Source organism: Suricata suricatta, chromosome 15, assembly GCF_006229205.1.
Source record: "Suricata suricatta isolate VVHF042 chromosome 15, meerkat_22Aug2017_6uvM2_HiC, whole genome shotgun sequence".
NCBI classification, from domain to species: Eukaryota; Metazoa; Chordata; class Mammalia; order Carnivora; family Herpestidae; genus Suricata; species Suricata suricatta.
In genome coordinates this window covers 46,482,533-46,504,610 of record NC_043714.1, presented here as the reverse complement: position 1 = coordinate 46,504,610, position 22,078 = coordinate 46,482,533, and the positions used below count along the sequence as shown (strand labels likewise).

General features: G+C 35.1%; 1 protein-coding gene across 1 annotated transcript in view; it reads right to left on the bottom strand.

Annotated features, from left to right (window-relative positions):
• The window catches only part of RIMS2 (regulating synaptic membrane exocytosis 2), a 497,675-nt gene that overhangs the window by 243,630 nt on the left and 231,967 nt on the right, over positions 1–22,078 (bottom strand). Inside the window, exon 5 of the mRNA XM_029923706.1 lies at positions 11,000–11,925. Coding sequence (XP_029779566.1) covers positions 11,000–11,925 — 926 coding nt within the window. The remainder of the gene's footprint in view (positions 1–10,999; positions 11,926–22,078) is intronic.

Below are 22,078 nucleotides of genomic sequence, written 5' to 3'. Positions count from 1 at the left end.
TAGAAAAACTCTCCACACTTCCAGGCTGACTAGGAAACTATATCATGTTCAGGGAGATGCCCGAAGAGCCTGGTAGTAAGTAAAACTTAAGAGTGACTTGAGAACTGGCTCAACTTTGAATGTGCCCCCACACTATAAACAGACGGATGGCCAAAAGGTAGAAACCTTACAAACTCAAAATACTTAAGCAGGACTTCTACCCAAATCTTTGACTAACAACTAGGCTATGCAGACGCAACAATGACCCATAGGAAGGTAGATACGCACGCACATGCGCGCGCACACACACACACACACACACACACACACACACTTGAGTAAAACAAACTGAGCAGGGAGATCAGCGGATATATACCACAGTGGGAACAGATTTAAAAAGAAAAAAGAAAAGAAAGTCAAGACAATCCTCAGGAAAATGAATAAGAAATCAGAGCTATTACAACACATCATTTAAATGTCTAGTTTTGAACCAAAAATATGAGACGTGCTAAGAAAGAGGAAAATGTGACTCATAACCAGGAGAAAAGGCAAAGAAACTAACTCTTAGTGAAGCCAGATGTTGAATTTAACAGCTATTATAAAAATTTTAAAGCAGCTATTAAAAATATGTTTTACAAAAAAACATGTCAAAGAATCACAAGATAATGACAATGACTCAATAAATAGGAACTCTCAATAGAGAAAAATGTAAAAGAAAAGAAATGACAATTCAATCATGGAAAAATACAGGGTGGCGTGGTGGCTCAATCAGGTAAGCATCTGGCTCTTAATAATCGGTTCAGGTCAGAACCCCAAAGTTCATGAGTTCGAGCCCCGCATGGGATTCTGCACTGACCGCACAGAACCTACTTGGAATCCTCTCTCTGCCCTACACCCCTGCTCAAAATAAATAAATAAACTTTAAAAAGAAAAAAAGGGAAAAAAAAGAACCACATATTTTCTGTTTCCTTCATAAAATTTGGAGAGTCACCCTCTGCTACCATCTCAAGAATAGGGTAAGAGACACAAATTCCAGGTTAATTAAACCCCAAATGTCTTTTTTTTTTTAAGTTGACTGCATATCAAGCAAGGAGCCAACACGGAGCTTGAACTCACCAGTCTGAGGTCTCTCTCTGCCCCTCCCTGGCTTGTGCTGTCTCTCTCTCTCTCAAAAGCAAATAAAAAAATTGTATAGAATAAAATTTAAAGCTCAGTCTGCTCTTTTGACACTGCACATGCATGCGTGTGTGCATGCATGTACACACACACACTTCTGAATACATGTACTGTTTTGTAAAATATAATCATTTTATATTTACATTTATAAAATGTAAAATACATTTGGTTTGAAGAGACTGGAAAGTATTTCATTCATATCTATTTATTCTTAACCCACAATTTTAATGCCTTTCATTCTCTTTTAGCCAATTCCTTATCTTGATACCCTTCTTGTTATACATGGTCCAAATTGTCCTTATTGTCTTAGTCATCCATTAAAGTTTGTGATTTCCATAGATCCTACCATTTTATCCAACACTCCATTCCATGAATTATTTATAGTTATTATTTCAAGATCTGTTCAAAAGTATCAGGGGCATCTTACATTCCTATGAAATTAAACCTTTACCTATATTTCATCAGGTCCTCTGTTAATAAAACTAACATCAGTCTTACACAGCAGGAATCCATATGTGAACTTTATTACGTCAGGCTCACTTTAATCACTTCTGAGAGAGTTCTTAACAAAGCTGAGCCTCATAGAAAGAGGCAGATAAGCTGTTCCAGGGAGAATGGGGTTATATATGGTAATAATTTGAGATAGGCTTCTGCTTTGAAACATATCACAAATATTTCCTGAAAAAGCTCTTCTCGGGGTTATATCCTAGAAAGGAAAACGGATTGCTTCTAGCATGAGCTAACAGAAACAAAATCCTCACCCATGTATAATTTTCTTGGATGACCCAGCTAGCATAAATGCAGTCAAATTTGCAGCACAAGTTCTTCCTCGTGTTCCAGGAAAAAGCAATTCTAGGGTCATAAAAATACTTTCATAGTTCATGTTTCATATTCCAGTGTTGTAGATTATTGACATTTAATATATCCTAGTTGAATCAAATAAAGAATGAATGAATTTTTTGAATACTGCTTGACATATTGAATTAGTCTTAGACCCAACTTTTCTGCTATTTCAATGCTTTTTTAACTCAAATATAATTGGCTTAGACAGCATTTGTAACACCATTAAAGGTATTTGTTCTCTTATACGTATCAATTAATTTTTCACAAAGCTTTATATTTTTCTATCTACTGAATATATGCCATCATCAGGTTTTTAAAATTTTTGTAAATGTTTGTTTTTTGAGAGAGAGACAGAGTGCAAGGGAGGGAGAGACAGAAAGAGAGGGAGACATAGAATCCGAAGCAGACTCCAGGCTCTGAGCTGTCAGCACAGAGCCTGACATGGGGCTGAAAACCATGAATCGTGAGATCATGACTGAGTTGAAGTCAGATGCTCAACTTACTGAGCCATCCAGGTACCTCATTCATCATCAAAGTTCTTTTTTTAAATTTTTAATGTTTATTTTTGAGAGACAGAGAGACAGAGTATAAGCAAGGGAGGGGCCGAGAGAGAGGGAGACACAGAATTGAAAGTAAGCTCCAGGCTCTGAACTGTCAGCACAGCCGGACGCAGGGCTCAATATCATGAGCTGTGAGATCATGCCCTGAGCTGAAGTCTGATACTTAACTGAATGAGCCACCTAGGCGCCCCCATCATTAGTTTTTTAAGCTACTAAATATCAATATCTAGGCATCACCTACTGAACTCTAATCCAACTTAGAGACTTCTATATTCCAAACTAACTTCAACAAGTAGTCTATAATTTAATTTTGCTTTTAAATATTCACTTAACTAGCTAAGCACCCTCTCAAATATCCCACAAACTGAAATTTGTAAGATAATTTTCTTAATACCTTGAGTGCTATATTTTCCATTAAAAATAATCTTTTTTTCCTTTAGGCAAATGCTGAACATAACGTTTCATCTATAATTAACAAGGTAATATTTTTGCAAAGAGAAAGAATTACCATCTTAAGCATTTCATGTGCTACAATATATCAGGAAACAAAAAAGTGCTCCTCTTCTCGTTATGCACTTTACAGATTAACTTTCAGCTAGTTTAACTTCTTAATCTGTTCATATTTATGTTATATAATATCAAGTCTGAGATCAGCTTCATAATATGTATTTACAACTTGATTTCTCATCTGATTAAAAAGTTTGATGAGGGGCACCTGGGTGGCTCAGTCGGTTAAGCGTGCGGCTTCAACTCAGGTCATGATCTCACGGTTCGTGGGGTCGAGCCCCGTGTCAGGCTCTGTGCTGACAGCTCAGAGCCTGGAGCCTGCTTCTGATTCTGTGTCTCCCTCTCTCTCTGACCCTCCCCTGCTTGTGCTGTCTCTCTCTGTCTCTCAAAAATAAATTAAAAACATAAAAAATTTTTTTTTAAGTTTGATGAAATAATTTCATGTTACCTAAGATAGAAACAGTGATTAATTATATCCATGTAGCTTTAATACAATTGAGTTCTTTTTATCCCATAGTGAAGCCCTAAGACAAATATTACAATTGGAATAATTATTCAACATAAAATTATTTTGTCAACAGATGGAGTGAATATATAAGAAAGTAATCCATCTATGACCTTTAAATTTTTTACTTATAAAGGTCTTAGTAATAAAATAGTTAAGTGAAAAAAATTTAAATATTCCCATTATTACAACTTATTCTAAATTCTTTTAGTCCATTTGGCTCAAATTTCCTTACATGTTTAATTGGTCTCAAATAACATAAATCAACATATTCTTTGAATTTCCAATGTATATTCATGATCATTTCCATAGCCTATTTTCTTTAAAAGCAGTAACCTAATTTATACAGTTAATTAATTATTTAAAAATGATAAGAAACAAGATTATACAAGGGGATAAATTTCCCTGTTGATATTGACACTCAAACTTAGACATATCTTTAGAGTTTGTTTTTAATACTTTAAGACTCATGCTTGTACCTGGAGGTTTGCAGTCTATCTCCCCTTTTTCCTACTCGGGGTCTGTTCTCCAATTTGCTCCACCTTTACATCTCCACTCACTTCCTCCAAAAATAAATTAAAGGATGTGCTACTTTCCAGAGTCTAACAATTGAGTCAAACATTTTCATAATTTATAACTTAAAAGATGTCATACACATTATGCTAACATTTACCAGCCCAGTCCCTCAAGGTTTTACAAAGAAATAAAAGAGACTTGCAACAACCAAATCAAATAGGTCAGGTTAGAACCTGAAAAAGACAGAGGAAACTCAAACTCTTCACAATGATCTCACTGCTCTTTAAAAAAAAAACAAAAAAACTTATATAGTCAAGAAAAATATGTTGCATTATAATACTAACATTAATATATATCAAATACGAAAATGTACTGTGTTTACAATACATCAATTAGCCACTGAACATCATCTCTAGACCTTTCTCCAGGTCTAGTAGGAGATGGGTGTGGAGGGAAGGCAGGAAACACTAGCATCAAGCGAATCACAAAATTATTATATAAGGGAGTAAAGCTTTAAGACATTTTTGGCCATGATCCACAGTAAGGAATATATATTTTATATTGTGGGCCTGTAGAGAAAAACCATTTACAGATCAATCACCTTTACTCCGTGCGCTCCACTCTGATATTTTCAAGGCTATCCTACTCCAAATCTCTCTCTTTCTCTGACTCACTCTCTCTCTCCCTCTGTCTCTCTCTGTTTTTGTTTTTGTTTTTTTGTTTTTTAATGCTGGCAATGCTCTCTCATTTGATTCTAAAAGTGAGGAGAGAAAGACAGTAAGTGAATAGGCCAAGAACAGAAGGTGGAGGTGGCCTTGAGGGACTCTGCCCTACAAGGGCTATTTAGCAATATATAGGGACATTTTTGGCTGTCATAACAGGTATAAGGATGCTACTAAGATCTAGGGGGTAGAGGCCAAGGATGTTTGCAAACTCCTTATAATGCACAAGATAGTGCTGTGCTGCAAAACAATTATCCAGCCCCAAATTTCAATAGTACTAAAACTGAGAAATCTCCTCTAGACCAAACTGGAAAGTCAATAGTAGTTTTTAAAGGATACGAAAAATGTATTTTAACCTTTGAGAAAGATGTCTCACATAGTACTCAGAGGTAGTATGACATCAGCAATCTAGGACTTGTCTTCTTCCATAATCCAAAGACAAAAAAAAGAAAATAATCAGTTTACAGTTTTCTAACCCAACACAAACTGTGAGGAAATGACCAGTACACACTGTGAAAAGCAAACTATCTCCTAGTTAAGAGATAAGTGTTACAAAACATGGAAACCACACAAAATTAGTGGAGATCATCAATGCCTCTCTTTCTGACGTCCAAAGTACCTCAAATACAGTGGGCTTATATTGCTGGTTATTTTAGACTCTTAATTTCTTCAGGGTAGAAACTATGTCTTACTCGTCTCTATATTTTCTACTAGGTCTAATCCAACATCTTGCAAATAATAGACACTAAAAGGCATTTGGCTTAAAAAAGGAATAAATAGGGATCTAGTCTTTAGTAACACACTTGATTTATGTCTCAAAATTATATCTCAACAAATTAAAAAGTATATTCTTCTTAGCCTAAAAATACAAGCATAGTGCAAGATATGGCAGATCCTAGAAGAGGCAAAACCAATATAAATGACCACAATCCATGTGACCATGGATTCAAAACTCTTGTAAGTTGTCTCAAAAAAGTCTTGATTATTTTTGACTGTCATAGAGCATTAATAAGTAACCTAAAAATGTTTTTAATATCTACTATTTGACAAATTACCAAACAATGAACACTTATTATATAAATAGATAAGGAAACAGACCCAGAGTAGTTAAATACGTGGGAGGAGATCATGCAGTTAATGAATCTCACAGCCAGGATTTGAGCTCCTCTGACTCTAAAAGCCATGCTCTGCCCATAAAATCCTGTTACTGTTTCACAAATAATGTCGCGGTCACTCATAGATTGTAATTATCAGCAGCATTTAACAGAACTTAGTGAATGAAATGACATCTACTATAAATTTGTGTGAAACTCTGTATATTTAAAATAATAAGGTATATTCAAAGAGACAAATGACAAATGAATAAGAAAAGAACCAAAACAGGGGTGCCTGGGTGGCTCAGTTGGTTAAGCGTCCAACTTTACCTCAGGTCATGATCTCACAATTCATGGGTTAGAACCTAGGCTCTGTGCTGAGAGCTCAGAGTCTGGAGCCTGCTTCAGATTCTGGGTCTCCCTCTCTCTCTATCCCTCCCCCACTTACACTCTGTCTCTCAAAAAAATAAATGAACATTAAATTTGTTTAAAAAGAAAGAAAAGAACCAAAGCCACCAAAATGCCAATAAAGGTGAAGTTAAAAAAAAAGAAGAAGGAGGCGGAGGAGGAGAAGGCAGCTAGCCAATAGCACAGCAAAGGGAAAAAAATTAAACTATAAACTTGTGAATTATAGAATTTTATTATTTAAAAGTCAGGCTAGATCCTGCTATGTAATAGATGCTATAATATGACATACAAGGACATGCAAAGAATCCTTCTAGAATAATAATGCTACCTGGTGCTATCTGTACAATGCTGCTTAACACTTTATGTGATCCAAATTTGCTGTGCACGTTTTTGAATGGTTGTGCACAAGAATGAAAAGAGACAGAAAGGGAAAGACACTGAGAAGGATTTCTCAGTTGTTTAACACATTCTTTGGGGTCATTTAGCCTAATGATAATAAAGCAAAGAGAGAACTATCTTTTAAAAGTTGGTTGATCCTCATCCAATGATGTGTCCACAGATAAGCATACAGGGGGAAAATGCTTCAAATAAAACTTTATTAGGAAGAATTTCCAAACATTAGCTAACTACCAATGATGGCTATGAATCACAATGCTGAATATCTTTATAAGTAACATATTCCAAAATCATACTGGTGCTTTTTCCACCAATAACCAAAAATGCTCCTCTTGGGATGAAAAGTCAAGATATGACAAAGTTTAATCTCTGTCCCAGGCTCTCAACAGTTATAACTTCACCTCACTGAATACTACACTACTGGGGGCAATATCCAACAGGAAAGGGTTGTTTTATTTAAATTTCTTCCTCCAAAGCTGAATTACGATTGTTTGCTGGAAATACATCTTGGGAGAAACCATACTCTGTAAAGCAGATTATTAGGCAGATGAGAACGAGAACCACATCGAAGTGTCTACTACGGGTCCAAGTAAGGGAAGATATGGATGTACGTGACATTTAGTTTCTTTCTGTATTTGATAAGTATTTTAGTTCTGCTAAATAGCATTACATAAAATTTTAATTCAACTCATATATAGCTTTGTTTTTATGTGAGATTTTTATGTGTTTATTTCTTATATCTTTATGTAGTAAAACTGAAGACCTTACTTTAGTGAAGAATAATAGAAGTATGTAACAGAATCTAAACCAGTCCACTAAAAATTACCAAGCTATCTTTTTCTTACCTTTTAATATTATGATACACTCAGACAAACATGAAAAATGACCAAAATAAGACTATTGATTATACTTAAGGAAGTGTTATAGCTTCTGGGAGATAAACTTTCTATATGCTCTATGATAAAATTAAGATCCATAGTTTCTTCTTGCAGATCTTTCTATTTTAATAAACACAATTTTCTTATTATTTATAATTTCACTGCAACTTGTATGAAATGAAGCTCTAACTTGTTTTTTTTTTCTTCACTATATTTACATTTTCACCAGGCCCATTTGTTGAATAATTTATCTCTTCCCCTTTGGTTTGTGGTGCCTTCTATGTTTTTATCATTTATTTGTTTTACTATGCCACTTTGGCATAAGGATTATTTTGAGCAGAAGGCAACTGACAAGCAGCAGATATAAGAACTCGCCCTAAAATACAAATCAAAACCACACTGAGATACCACCTCAAGCCAGTCAGAGTGGCTACAATGAACTAATCAGGAAGACTATAGATGCTGGTAAGGATGTGGAGAAACAGGCACCCTCCTACACAGTTGGTGGGAATGTAAACTGGTGCAGCCGCTCTGGAAAACAGTGTGGAAGTTCCTCAAAAAATTAACAATAGAACTCCCCTATAACCCAGCAATAGCACTGCTAGGAATTAACCCAAGGGATACAGGAGTGCTGATGCATAGGAGCACATGTACCCCAATGTTCATAGCAGCAATGTCAACAATAGCCAAAACATGGAGAAAGCCTAAATGTCCATCAACTGATGAGTGGATCAAGAAGATGTAGTCTATATATACAATGGAATACTACCTGGCAATGAGAAAGAATGAAATCTGGCCATTTGTAGCAAAATGGACAGAGGATGTTATGCTAAGCAAAATAAGTCAGGCAGAGAAGAACAGATACTGTATGTTTTCACTCATAAGTGGAAAAGGAGAAACTTAACAGAGAGGGGAAGGGGAAAAAATAGTTGGGGAAAGGGAGGAAGGCAAACCATGAGAGACTCTTGAGTACTGAAAACAAACTGAGGACGGATGGGGGTGGAAGAGAGGGGAAAGGGGGTGATGGGCATGGAGGAGGGCACTTGAGGGGATGAGCACTGGGTGATAAATGGAAACCAACTTGACAATAAACTATACAAGAAAAAAAAAAGAACTCCCCCTATTAGCCTAAAAGTAGGACATAAATTGGTAAATGTGTCCCCCTGCCTTTCTACAAGGAAGGGCAGAAGTTAATTAGTCTTTATCAGGCAAGAGATGGCTCCAGAGAAGTCTGTGTAACAAACGTTACTAGGTAACCCTTATCTTCCATTAGTTCATTCATATGTTTACCTTCCCATGATTTGCTACCCTAGAAACTCAGAGTCCCTTTTCTTAGTCTTTTCATCTCTCTAAAAATTTATTGTTCTTTTGTTGAGATACTATATTAGCCCAAATTCTAACCAACCCTTCAAGTTTCATGTAGCTTGAAGTTCCCACAGGTATGCACAACGCACATGATAATAAACTTGTTTCTCTCCTAATCTGTCTTTTGTCAGTCTAATTGACCATTCCCAGTCCCCAATGAGCCTAAAAAGCACAGAGGGAAAAAAAAAAAAAAGAACTAAGTTTTTTCTCTTGTAACCCTCCAGATTAACTTTAAAAAATATAATACATAAACCAATTGGGATTAGCCTAGAATATCATTAACCCCAAGACATCGCTTAGAAAAACATGCATCTTTACAATATTTAGCCTTCCCAATTACGAGAATGAAATGAACACCTATTCCCTCAATGACTATCTTCCTTTATGTTAGTAAATTTTATAGCTTTCTTATTAGTTATTTTTAATTTTTTACTGGTTTTTTTAAAATCACATTTTCTGTTTTTCGCTCGGATTGGGAACTGCTTTTCATTCATTTTTCTAATTACTTTTGATACAGTACAAAATAATTCCATATTAATTTCATATCTAGCTGCCTTTTTGAATTTCTTGATTCCTGTTGATTCTTACGAAGAAGTAGATTATTCATCAAAGGTGCCAGAAAATTGTGTGTGTGTTGTGCAAGGGGTGGTAGTACAGGGGATTCATCTTAGATACTCACATACCTTGTATATTTTGGCATATACCAAAATAAATCACAGAAAGATTAAAAAGTTAAAGTTTAAAAAGGCAAATAATAAAAACATGAGAAAATATACAGCTAAATATTTAACTGATTTGGGGATGAATAAAGAGGTTCTATGGATAAGAGAAATGGGAAAAAAATTATCAAAAGATGCAAAAACAGCTATATTAAATTCAGTATTTCCAAATGGCCACAGAAAACTAGTAGATAAACATTAAAATGGGAAATATATTTCAAACAGATGACAGTTATATGGGTAAAAATTCTAATCCATGTAAAAATCTCTTATAATTCAGTAAGAGAAAAACTAATTAATACCCAATAGGAACATGGGCAGAAGAAATAAAAGGAATGAACAGACAATTCATAGAAGATAATCAAACACCAATAAACATACAAACATTCAACTGAACAACCAAATTCAAATTAAAGTGACGAAGAGATAGCATTTTGTAGCCTATGCAAATGCAAAGATTTGTGCCTTGAGACAAAACTTAAGCACATCTGACAGGAGTATGGAGCGTTATAACCTTTCTGAAAAGCAAGTTGATATTGTGAACTAAAAGTTTATAAGAATCAAAGCATGAATATGTATTTGTGAAATTCTCAGGGATTAGGCAAAAGTTCTAATATAAAGACACTCATTATAACATTATTTGTGCTAGCACTTGGAAGCAACTGCAATGCCCCCCGCCCAGTAAAGGAATAGTTTGTGGTACACACCCATATAATAAGACAATTAGTGTAGCCCTTGAAAGCATATTTCTGAAGAACAACTAATGGCTTTGGAAAAACGTTAATGACATGATATCAATTGAAAAAAATCAAGACAAAATTATATGTAGCCAGATACCAATTTTATAAATATGTAAAATATACATGCATAGGGAAAAGGGAAGAAATTGCAACAAAATGTTAACAATGGTTACATTTGGGGAGAAAAGTATGGATACTTGTATTTCAATCTTTACACTTTGAGGAATTTTTCAGATATACTATAGTAAATATATATTGTTCCTTGTGAAAAGAAAGGCACACAAAATGTTATTTTACAACTATAGCTAATAGGTTTTTTTTTTAAATATAGCATCAAGTGATGCAAGAAAATTTTCAGAAACAAAGCAAAACAGGTTTTTTTTAATCAATAGACTTTTCTTCCACAACAACAGAAGATACTCACTTTTTTAAACTTTTATGTGAAGTTTTTCTTCACAGAATGAGCACCATTAAGAAACTTTTAAAGGTAATAATATCTAACTATATTAAATGTCAATCACCAATACCACCTAAAAAGAAACCCTCAGGGAATCAACCACAGGGAAAGTGTGATTGGAATCCAGCGCTTACCTTTTTCACTTACACTCTCACTTTCAATCTCCACGTCATCACAACTGGTGTATTCAGGCGTGGAAGCTAATTCCTCCTCTGAACTGCTCAATGAAACCTGGCGCATTTTACCTCCTTTCTTTGATTTATGCGGCTTTGGTGGTGGAGGTCTCACGGACTCCGACTGGTCGGAACTGAGAGAATCATTCCTTAACATGGTTTCCATCTTCTCCCGCTTGGTTTTCCTCACGGCCGAGCTAGGATCTAAGTGGTGCTGTTTCCGCAGTGAGTCGGCCCGTCTCATGTCTGGTCTATCGAGGGGTATCGGACTCCTCCGCGGGGTGGGAGGACTACGGTTTGTGGTCCTTTGTGGATAAGAACTTGGTCCCTGAGCCTCTCGAGTTCTCTCCATGGAGTAAGAGCGCTGATTTTCCATGGCAGCTCTGCGTTCAGACACAGATCTCTGCCTGGACGGTCGTTCCATCCTCAGCACGGAAATCCTGGAATCTTCCAGTTCAGCGTTTGCCAAAGAGACATCACTATGCCTTCTCTCATGCCTCGCCCGGGACACTTCGGCATGAATACGCATCTGTTCTTCATAGGGCTGTGGCTTTACTGGATACCGGGCCAAATTTGGATCGCTTCGATAGCGCGCCTGGTACTCCTCCTCCCTCCTTTGTCTTTCATATTCATCTCTGCTCTCCACATCCTCGTCATCTACAATGTATTCTTTGGAATGCCTATGACTTCTCCTGTTGGAGTCCCTGTAATTTATATGGTCAGGCTCTTCATAAAACTGAGGTTCACGCTGAGACCTCCTATCAGCATAATCTGATGGAGATCTTGGCATGGCGTTATCTGAAGTAGCATATTGTGAATATTCTTCTCTTTCTTCTCTTTGGTCGTATCTTCTATTCTGATCTCTGGATACTGATGGACTTCGTGTCCTAAGTAACCAAAGAAAAAGACTGATGAGAAGAGCAACGTCTAATCAATTCAACGTTTTATTGGTTCACTGGTGGGTTGATGAATTATATTCAAATGGTTCTTCTACTTTTTAAAAAAATTTTTTTACAGTCATGCCATAGTAAAAGTTTAACTAATATTCATTTTATTCAGTTCAAATAGGAAATTTTAAAGGTACTTGTGATATGGTTCTTTAATGCCTGCACATTACATATGGAATATACTTTTGCCAGATAGCACCATACTCTGTTGCTGCAAAATGGACTTAACTGCATTTTCATTGCCCAGCTCAATACACTTTGACCATCTCCCAACTGCTATTCAGAGACTTTGAAAAATTCCACCTGACATTCTTTCTATTCTTGACACCTGAATATAAAGTCATTTGAAAACATAATGAAGCCAAACTGATTTGGTTCAAGAGCTGAATACTCTGGCTAAAAACTAAATGGCTCTTTTTTTTTTCATTTTTTTTAATGTTTTATTTATTTTTGATACAGAGAGAGACAAAGCATGAGAGGGGGAGGGGCAGAGAGAGAAGGAGACACAGAATGTGAAGCAGGCTCTAGGCTCTGAGCTAGCTGTCAGCACAGAGCCTGACGCCGGGCTCGAACCCACGAACGTGAGATCTGACCTGAGCCGAAGCCGGAGGCTTAACCGACTGAGCCACCCAGGCGCCCCTAAATGGCTCTTAAAAATCACTTTTCAATCATTGGCTATCTATAGTGCTCCTAGTATTGGGTCAGCTAAATCTTTACCTTAGCATTGTATCTCCAACCCTTCTTTACTGCTCTAACTTGAGATAAACAATTTAAAAAGTACTGGCAAGAATGACTTATTCATCACAAAAAGAAAAAACATTGTAGAAGTCAGAAAACTGCTATCTTTATTCCATCCTCATTGAGATTAAGGCCAGGTCAATGACATTTCTCTTTGTCTTCACATCTAACGCTTCATTCTTTCTTAGAGCCTCAGAGGAACAAGACTGCATATTAAGTTCTCAACCTGCCCCTCTAACACTAGTACACCATGGTGGGCCTTGTAATCATACAGAATGCTCTTTGTCAACAAAATACACGCACTGTCCTCTTCCCTGGTACGAACCCAGATAAATGTCAACCGCTAGCCATGAAGAGCAGTGGAGAGATGAGAGAAGTTCAGAATAACGGTCACGGAGATTTTTGCCAGGACATATGAACAGGAGACAATAAAAAAGTGGGGTCAGTCAAAGTTAAAGATGACAAACATTGGATAGCTCAGTTGTGAATTTCTTACACAATATTTTTTTTGACCTAAAGGCAAGACCAGAGAAAGGATCCATGTGGAACGACCCAACCCAGAAACAGCCTCCTGTTGCTCTGCAGTTTCCCATGTCACTGAATCTCTTTCCCCCATATCTGAAATACAGCCTGCCAATGTACTGATTAAGATCTGTTAGTAAAAACAAAACTCACTCTAGGTTTTCCGGGTAGTAAAGGCTTTACTATAGTAATCAAAAGCTACACAACTGAACCAGCAAAAGGGTGAAGGTCAGAGAAGTTAATGCTGCTGTTCTTAGCCAGAAGAATGAAAGACAAGGGTTCTCAAAATGTTCATTAGGAAGCTGCTGTGAATTTCAAGCATCTTTGGGGGAATTTGCCACCAATTATTTCAGCTGCCTATAGCATTAGGGTGATCAATTAACAGGAGTTTGCCAGGAGCTATGGAGATTTTCACATATGCCTGCCAACAAGAGCTGCTTCTGTTGGCTTCTTCCACCTTTCAGCATCACACAGAGGCATAGCCAGGGTAAACTCTACCCCAGAACCATAAAGGATAAAGTATTACAGAAAATGAAGGAACTGGTCTGTTGTCCTAAATGTTTAGGCAAGTGGATGTGATTTTTTTTTTTACATTTATAGTTTACATTTACATATAAAACATTTAGGACTTAAATCATTTCAGTTTTGCTACATAAAACCATAGACTCCTATAATTTAAAATATACAATCAGGGGCATCTGGGTGGCTCAGTCAGTTGGGCATCTGACTTCGGTTCAGGTCATGATCTCACTGCTCCTGAGTTCGAGCCCCACATTGGGCTCTATGCTGACATATCAGAGCCTGGAACTTACTTCAGATTCTGTCTCCTCTCTCTGCCCCTCCCCCGCTTACCTTCTATCTTTCTCTCTCTCTCAAATAAATATAAAATAAGTAAAATAAGTAAAATACACAATCAAAATGGAACACTCAAAATAAATACTAGAGCATAAACCTACACAATATCCTATATCTGTGTGCATACATAATTTCTTTTACTTTCTTGTCATTTTTTATACATATGACTAAAGAAAAAATAGTTTGGCATGGTGGCAATGTACCATAAAAAGAACAGAATTAAGAGATCTGGGCTTCTTAGTTCTGTTTTTGTTATTAACCAGTTATTTGAAACTATATGGCCATTTAACCTTTGAGAGTCTGTATTTTAGACTATACACATTAACTCATGTATTATTTTAACAAATACTTATTAGGAAAGAACTAAATGCCACATACTGTAATAAAGAGTAGGAGTAAAGAAATGATTAGAGTTAATCCTTGATTTTGAGAAGGTGCATGATTCTAAAATTCTTCCATTTCTTAGGGACTATGATCCTGTAATACTGTTACCATAACTTCAGGTTAATATGCCTAAATGAAAGCTTTAGGGATAGCAAAAATAATGATACTTCTGTCAAAATGTAATTAACTGTGCCAATTTTCAACATACTCACATCTCATTAACTGGCTACTTATATCTACTAATTATATTTAAAAAATTAGATAAATGAGAATTTCTCTAGGGAACTCAAAAACAATAAGCAATTAAATCAGTTCTTCTAAATTAAGCATCTAACCTCCATTAGAGGCAGACTTTATGTTAAAATTCAAATACATTCAGGGGTGTTACTTTTTTCTGATCTAAGTTAATATATTTACCTCTAAAAACATAGGTTATTCACAAACCAAATTTAATATCAAGAAATTGATACTGTTTCAAGAGTAAGATTCTAGTGTTTCTCAGATTTATATTATACATAAGAAAATGATTTTTTAACTTCATTTATTTTTGAAACTTTTTTATTTGAGTACAGTTGACACACAATGTTACATAAGTTTCAGGCATACAACATAGTGATTCAACTTCTCTATTTATTATGCTGTGCTCACCACAAGTGAGCACCATCTGTTACCATACAACGCTATTACAATATCATTGACTATATTTCCCTATGCTGTGCTTTTTATTCCTGTGACTTTTTCATTCTGTAACTAGAAGCTTGCATCTCCCACTTCCTTTCACCCACTTTGACCATCCCCTCTTTGTATAAATAAATTCTAATTTCCCTAAAATCCAGTGTGGATGGAATAGGAAATTTTATACCTAGCTATAAGCATATAAGTTTTGAAAGCAGTATTACCTCATTACCATACCCCAGTAAGATCAGGTCATCACTTAGAGCTCACTTTTGTTCCTCTGCATTTCCCCAGAATATACTAGTCCATTCTATTTACAATTACCTAATTAGTATTCAGTATTGTCCACTAGACTTAAATTTTGAACCAGGAAGGACTGTGTCTATTATACCTTAGTAGTTCCATTATTAATTCATTCATTCAACAAGTACGTAGTTAGGGCTCAATATGATTGAGCCATGATTCCAGTTGCTGAAAATACAATAAAGAGACACATAAGGCTTCTGCCCTAAATAAACTTTCCTTCTAGTAGGGGAGACAAGCAATAATCAAATAAATTAAGCAGTAAATAAATAAAGGCAATTCCATACAGTGGGAAGTACTATAAAAGAACATTGAAACCGGGTGAATTTATGCAACGTTATTGGAGGGAAGCTACTTTTGGTAAGAAAGGTCTTCCTGAAAAGGTACATCTGGACTAAGACCTGAGTAATGTAGGTACACTGAGTGTAGCCCATCTATATAAAATATACAACTTCACTGGACATGTTTTGGGTGTTCTCATTAAGTTGTAATCACTTTGGTTTTTGTTGTTGTTGTTTACTGAAAACTGTCATGTAAAATATAAAATCTACCAAATTCTTAATTGTTGCTTAAATAAATCAAGGATTTTCCAAGGTAGTTCATCCCTAGGGCCCATCAAACTCTGTCCACCCAGCCTTTTCAGGTACTCCTCCTTTTCAAAAGATTTCATGCCCTCAAACTGAGTAAATTCCAATTCCACATTTTACTTCATCCAGTTGGAACTCAAATGAAAAATGACCCAATTAAATCAGAATGAATAGTATTAGCTTTATAATATTATCAAAAATACTTATATGCCTTAAGATTATTAATATAAATTAATCTCTAAAATGTTGGACTCTAAGGCTATACAAGAAAGTTAAAAAAGAGAGAGAGAAAGAACGAACAAAATGTTAACAGGGAAATTAGATATTTTGAAGGCAGTTCAACCTAACAATGGCCTTCCTCCTTACTGTACTTTTCCCCTAGGTAATCTTATCCATTTCTATCCAACAATGTAAATAATACTCCAAAACATTAAGGTTCATGAGGAACAGCAACTAGGTCCATGAAAGCTGGCACATAATAGAAGTTCAATAAACACCTGCCAAATTAAAGAACTGATCAATTTTCCCTTAGATTCTCTCTACTTTTCATGATATGCTCTTTTCTTCTATACTCAAACCCACCAATTTGCCAAAATAGTCTAGTTCTTCTCTTTCCCCTACTGCTGTCTTGGCAGTAAAAACACTATAAGTGAAAAGAGGGAACTACTTTTCTTAGTAGTGTATGTTGTGTGTTAATTTGGCTTTTGTTGGCCTTTGCTGGGCTTCAAAATCCAACAATTGTTTATAAGATAATTTCTTTGGCAAAATGTATTTTGAGTGTCAATCACTTTATAATTTAACATTTAAAACAAAACCTTTTTATAAGTTAGGTATTTCTAGTAATATCTTTAACATCACACTTGGTATCATGGGGGAGGGGGAAAGAAAAGAAAACATATCATTCCCTGAGGAAAGAACATAAATTTTTGACAGTAAGTAGGGTATAAATAAAGTGAATATAGTGAATCTTTACAATAGATAAAATATATCCTATTTTATTAATAAATAAGAATATCTATCATAGAATTCAGTTGTAAAAGAAAGCCTATTAATTAGCACTTACCAAGTCATCTAAGTGCTTTTTAAAAATCATACTTTAGAAAAATTGAATTCAACATTAAATCCAGCAATCACATTGTTCTAGAGATTATGAAATTTGCTTGAAGCATGTGAATCATGCTGTAGATGCTGATTTGTACTGGATTTAAGTAAAAATAGAACAGTGCTCATGATTTCTGAAATTGGGATAACTATTGTCACTGTTACTTAACATGAAATTAAGTTTTTAAAAATACAGTTTAAGGTCTAGTATCTTATAGTATATTGAAGCTATGCTGGGAGCAAGGCAGGATTTTATTCTATGACTACTCTTACCAAACAGTGAGGAATCTGCTATCACTTAGTCCAAAATATTTAAATTTAAAATATTAAAATATTCTGTCAAAAAATTTTGATATCTAATATCAAATATCTAATTTCCCTGTTAACAACTAGATCATGAGTTACTTTATTTATTCTTTAAATTAAAACTGCTATGTTTCTTAGACACTATATTTTTTTTTTCAGGAACTGAAGAAAACCTATGAAAATTCAAGTACCGTATCACTAATCTGTTTCTTCCCTACAACCCTTTATAAGTATGTCTTGGCATTCATTATTTTCAGATGGAAAACATTTAATAGGTAAAAGAACATAATGATAAATTGTATGATTCTGTAAACAATCATAAAGGATTTAACAGTATTTCATCTACAAGTTATAATTCAGAAGAATGGAAACAATTCATCCAAGATGTTATATTTCACTTAATCCTTCAAAGACACTGAGCAATTAAGAGGCAGGATCCAAAATTATGCTCTTCTTTAGAATAAAATGTATTTGTGACATCATATGGTGCCTTACATTTTACTCCTATGCATCAATCAATCCCTATTTCTGACACTATATCAGTATATATTTGTATTCACTTTATATTTGTCTCTTATCTGTTCATCTGACCTCTTTATTGAAATTTAGGTTGTTACCATTATTTTCTCTTTCACCTTATTATAGGGTAGCACTTCTGTTCACTGCTTATAACTTTTTTGTCATATGGACTATTCAATCTATTTCTAAATATTCTAGCCATTATTCACACCTAATCCTCTATAATAAATGTTACTGTGGTTAGAGCAGGAAACTCTATCAATTAGTCTCTTTAAAGCTCTGTGTCTAAAAATCAGATTGACTGACAGAAAAACTCCAAATAAAGATTCTTTTCCAAATAAAGTCATTTTCAACCATTTCCCAAAGCCAGTCTCAATTTACATATCGCATAACAATTCTTCATGTCTTTACCATATTTACAACTTTAACCATGCTGTGTGGTTTGCATTATTATACCACCTATAACACCTACTATATATACTACAAAAATAATCGAACCAAAAATATAATCTAGCATAAACCATGTGAAAACATTTATAAAGACAGTGAAAGCTTACATGGAAACCTAAGCTTTAATATTTATATATTTTTAACTCTTAAGATCTATACAGCTTTTAAGAATCATGATATTAAAAGAATTTGAAGACTTCTAATTTCTGCAAATTCAAATTTTATGCTATTCAATTAGCATATAAGAAAATCTCTTACTTATGATCTTTATTAGTAGAGATCATTAAACCACTGTCATTTATAAATAAAAGAACAGAAATGATATTTGAAGAATCAATAATCTGAAAAAGCCTCCGTCTTTTTAAAAGCTTTATAAAGCATGGTTATTGCTAAATAAATTTAAATGATGCTTCATTAGTTCAATCACACAATTCTAACTATATAGTTTAAACATAACATTGTAATCAAGTTCTGACATTTGAAGCTATTAAGACATATTGAATCAAGGATTTAACAGAAATACAGGATTCTGTAAAATATGAAATATATAGATTCTCTTCCTAGAATTTCTACATAAAGCTTTTAACAAATCAAACAATCTATATTCATCAAAAAACACCCAAAAGGGACCCATCTTTTTTAACATATCACATTTCACACATTTTTAGAGTTTTACCTTTTGCTCAACCAATGTACATCTGTCCAGCATGAAGCATCATTGTCGACAAAAATACATCAACATCGTGCCAGGCAGTGCTTTCATTTAATCCTCCTCTAGCTCTAACAACACCATAGGATCCAGCCTTAATCAGATGATTTGAATATCTCTACTTGCTTGCAATTATTTTATTTCAAAACTGAATTACTAAAAATTTACACATAAAACAGCACTCATTCATGGATGGAGTCATCCATCGGCCTGTTAAGAAAAAGGTTACTCTTTAATGCTGTTACTATGTGGCTCTATATAGTTCCAGGTCAAGTAAGAATGTACCCGGTAAGGAGGATTATGGTACTTAGCTGATTAGTCCCTCACAGTACTGAATACCAAATGCATCCTACATGCACGGCATTTGTGGGGACTCTACTTAAAACGACAGACTGAGAAATCTGTAAACCATGTTCTCCTACATGAATTACAGTAGTGGTAAAACAACAGACATCATTGTGTTTGTTATTGATGTCCAATGTGCTGCTGTCCCTTATAAAAAGTATGGGGGCCATAAAAGTTGTTGATGGTTTAACAGGCCTATTCTATAATTTCTTTCCCATTATTCGATAAGTTTCTTAATCCTCACTAAAAAGAAAATGTTATCCCAGAAGTATAATGGGAAAGGAAATAGCAGTTAGTAAATTTAGTTTAAAAATCATGGGTTCCATGAACTAAGAAGTTCATCAGAACATAAATCAAGTTTTGCTCACTTTATCACTTGCCCTCTCAAAGACTCTATTTGGTCTCTCTAAAAATAAAAAAATTGTGAAGACAGTAACACCACAGATTCCTTTCTACCAGAAACCAATCACCAAGAGGTTAATAACTTCTGAGAATTATATGTAAGTGATTACACATAAACTTATATAAAACTGAGGAAGGACCAGTGTTTGGAGAGTGGGGAAAGATGCGAAAGTACTGTGCTGTTTTTTGGTCTCCTGAATTTCAAGTTTAAAAGAGAGTCTAGGAATATGTGGTCGCATCATTCAAACTATTTGTTCAATATTCATCTCCACAAGTCTCTCCTAGAATTTAGTCTAAATCTTGGAGAGATTGTGTAGGGGAGGCAGGGACAGATTAAGTAATTTTTACTCACTGAGGATTCCTACTAACGATTTGCAGGGGATTGAAACAAATGCAATAAAAATTCACAATCACTCATTTTCATAGAAATATTAACCAATAACAAAAGTCACCCTTTTAGACCCCATAGTTCATATCACAGTAGAGAAAAAGCTTTCACAGAATATTGTGATTCTTCCAACCTGATAAGTCCAGAAGATTTCACAGTATTACAGCTGATATTCTGATAGCAAAGCTTCCTGTTTATCTTTCCTTCCGTTTGCTTCGCCCACTTCTGTGACACCTCTTCTATGACACCTCTCGGCAGCGCTGTCACAGTGCAATGTACTGTCCCTGGTGCCAGTCCTCTCCTCCGCCATCAACCTTGTTCCTTCTCCAGTGAGTGTCCACCACACCTTCATTCGTATCGTTCCTAATATGTTTACTCTCACTTTTTCTAGGTCTCCAATCTCCTCCTCCCTACACTTCAGGAGTTGTATTTTCCTTTTAAGACTATTTTCCCCATTTTTAATTCTTTACTTTTATACTTTGTCTTTATTTTAACTCCTTGGGTAAGTACTTCCCATGCATTCAAATGTATGAGGGCCCAGTTTGGGATTTAAAAGGTTTTCATGGGACTATTTATCATTTTAGTACCCACTGACTTCTTCAGAAGTACAAAATAACAAAAAGATTCTATAAATCAGATACCAGTTTAAATAATTTTTGTTTTATTCATGATAAGACTTTCAACTTACGTTTGAAAGATGAAGACCCTGTTTATTGAAATCTCTAGAAAATGGTGCAGAAATGATGTTCCCGTCTAATAACCCATTGTGCCACTTCCCTCTTCCCACTATCCCTCCCCAAACTTCTATGTCAAACAAACAAAAAACCACAAAGATTAGGAGCCATTCTATATCAGAAGACAATTTCAATCAGTAGTGATTTTATTTCTCTTCTTTAAGGTACTCTTTCTGAGACAGCCTTAGAAATAACAGTTTTGGGGGCGCCTGGGTGACTCAGTCGGTTGAGCATCCGGCTTCGGCTCAGGTCATGATCTCAGGGTTCATGGGTTCAAGCCCCACGTCAGGCTCTGTGCGGACATCTAGCTCGGAGTCTGGAGCCTGTGTTCAGATTCTGTGTTTCCCTCTCTCTCTGACCCTCCCCTGCTCATGCTGTCTCTCTCACTCTCAAAAATAAATAAAACGTTAAAAAAATTTTTTTTAAAAAAGCAATAACAGTTTTCAATGAAAACAATATAAAGAAGTACCATGAGCAAGATAGGAGAAATAGAAGAAGAAAAAAAGTATAAATACATTTTAATAACAACTACCCTCCATAAACATCAGTGAAAGTCCCAGAGTCATTTCATTCCATTCTCTCCTGAAACCTTTATATGATTTTAACAGTTCCTTTATTCAGTTCCAATTATAGGCTTAATATACCTATTGTGTTCTCTCCTCCTTTCTCTATTTGCTCCAACAAAACAACTTACAGAGGTTTGGTTGGGGCCTATAACCACAGTTACTCAGAGAGAAAAAAATCTCTTCATATAAAAGGAGACAAACACATATATATATATCAAATTAAAAAATGATGCTGCCTATCTACAAACCAAAGATTCATATAATTAATTCTCATCTTAAGTGTTCATTTCCTTATTGGGAAAAAGAATCATACAGTGTTTTAAAAGATGGGAAACATAGATAAGTGGGTTTAAGGAGAAAGATCACATTTCATCTCAGCTAATGGTAACTCTATCCTTCCAGTTGCTCAACCAATCCATGAGGAAATTCTATAGGACCCACCTTCTGAATATATCCTGAAGCCAAACACTTCTCACCATCTCACCACCTCCTCTAGTGCAAGCCTGGAA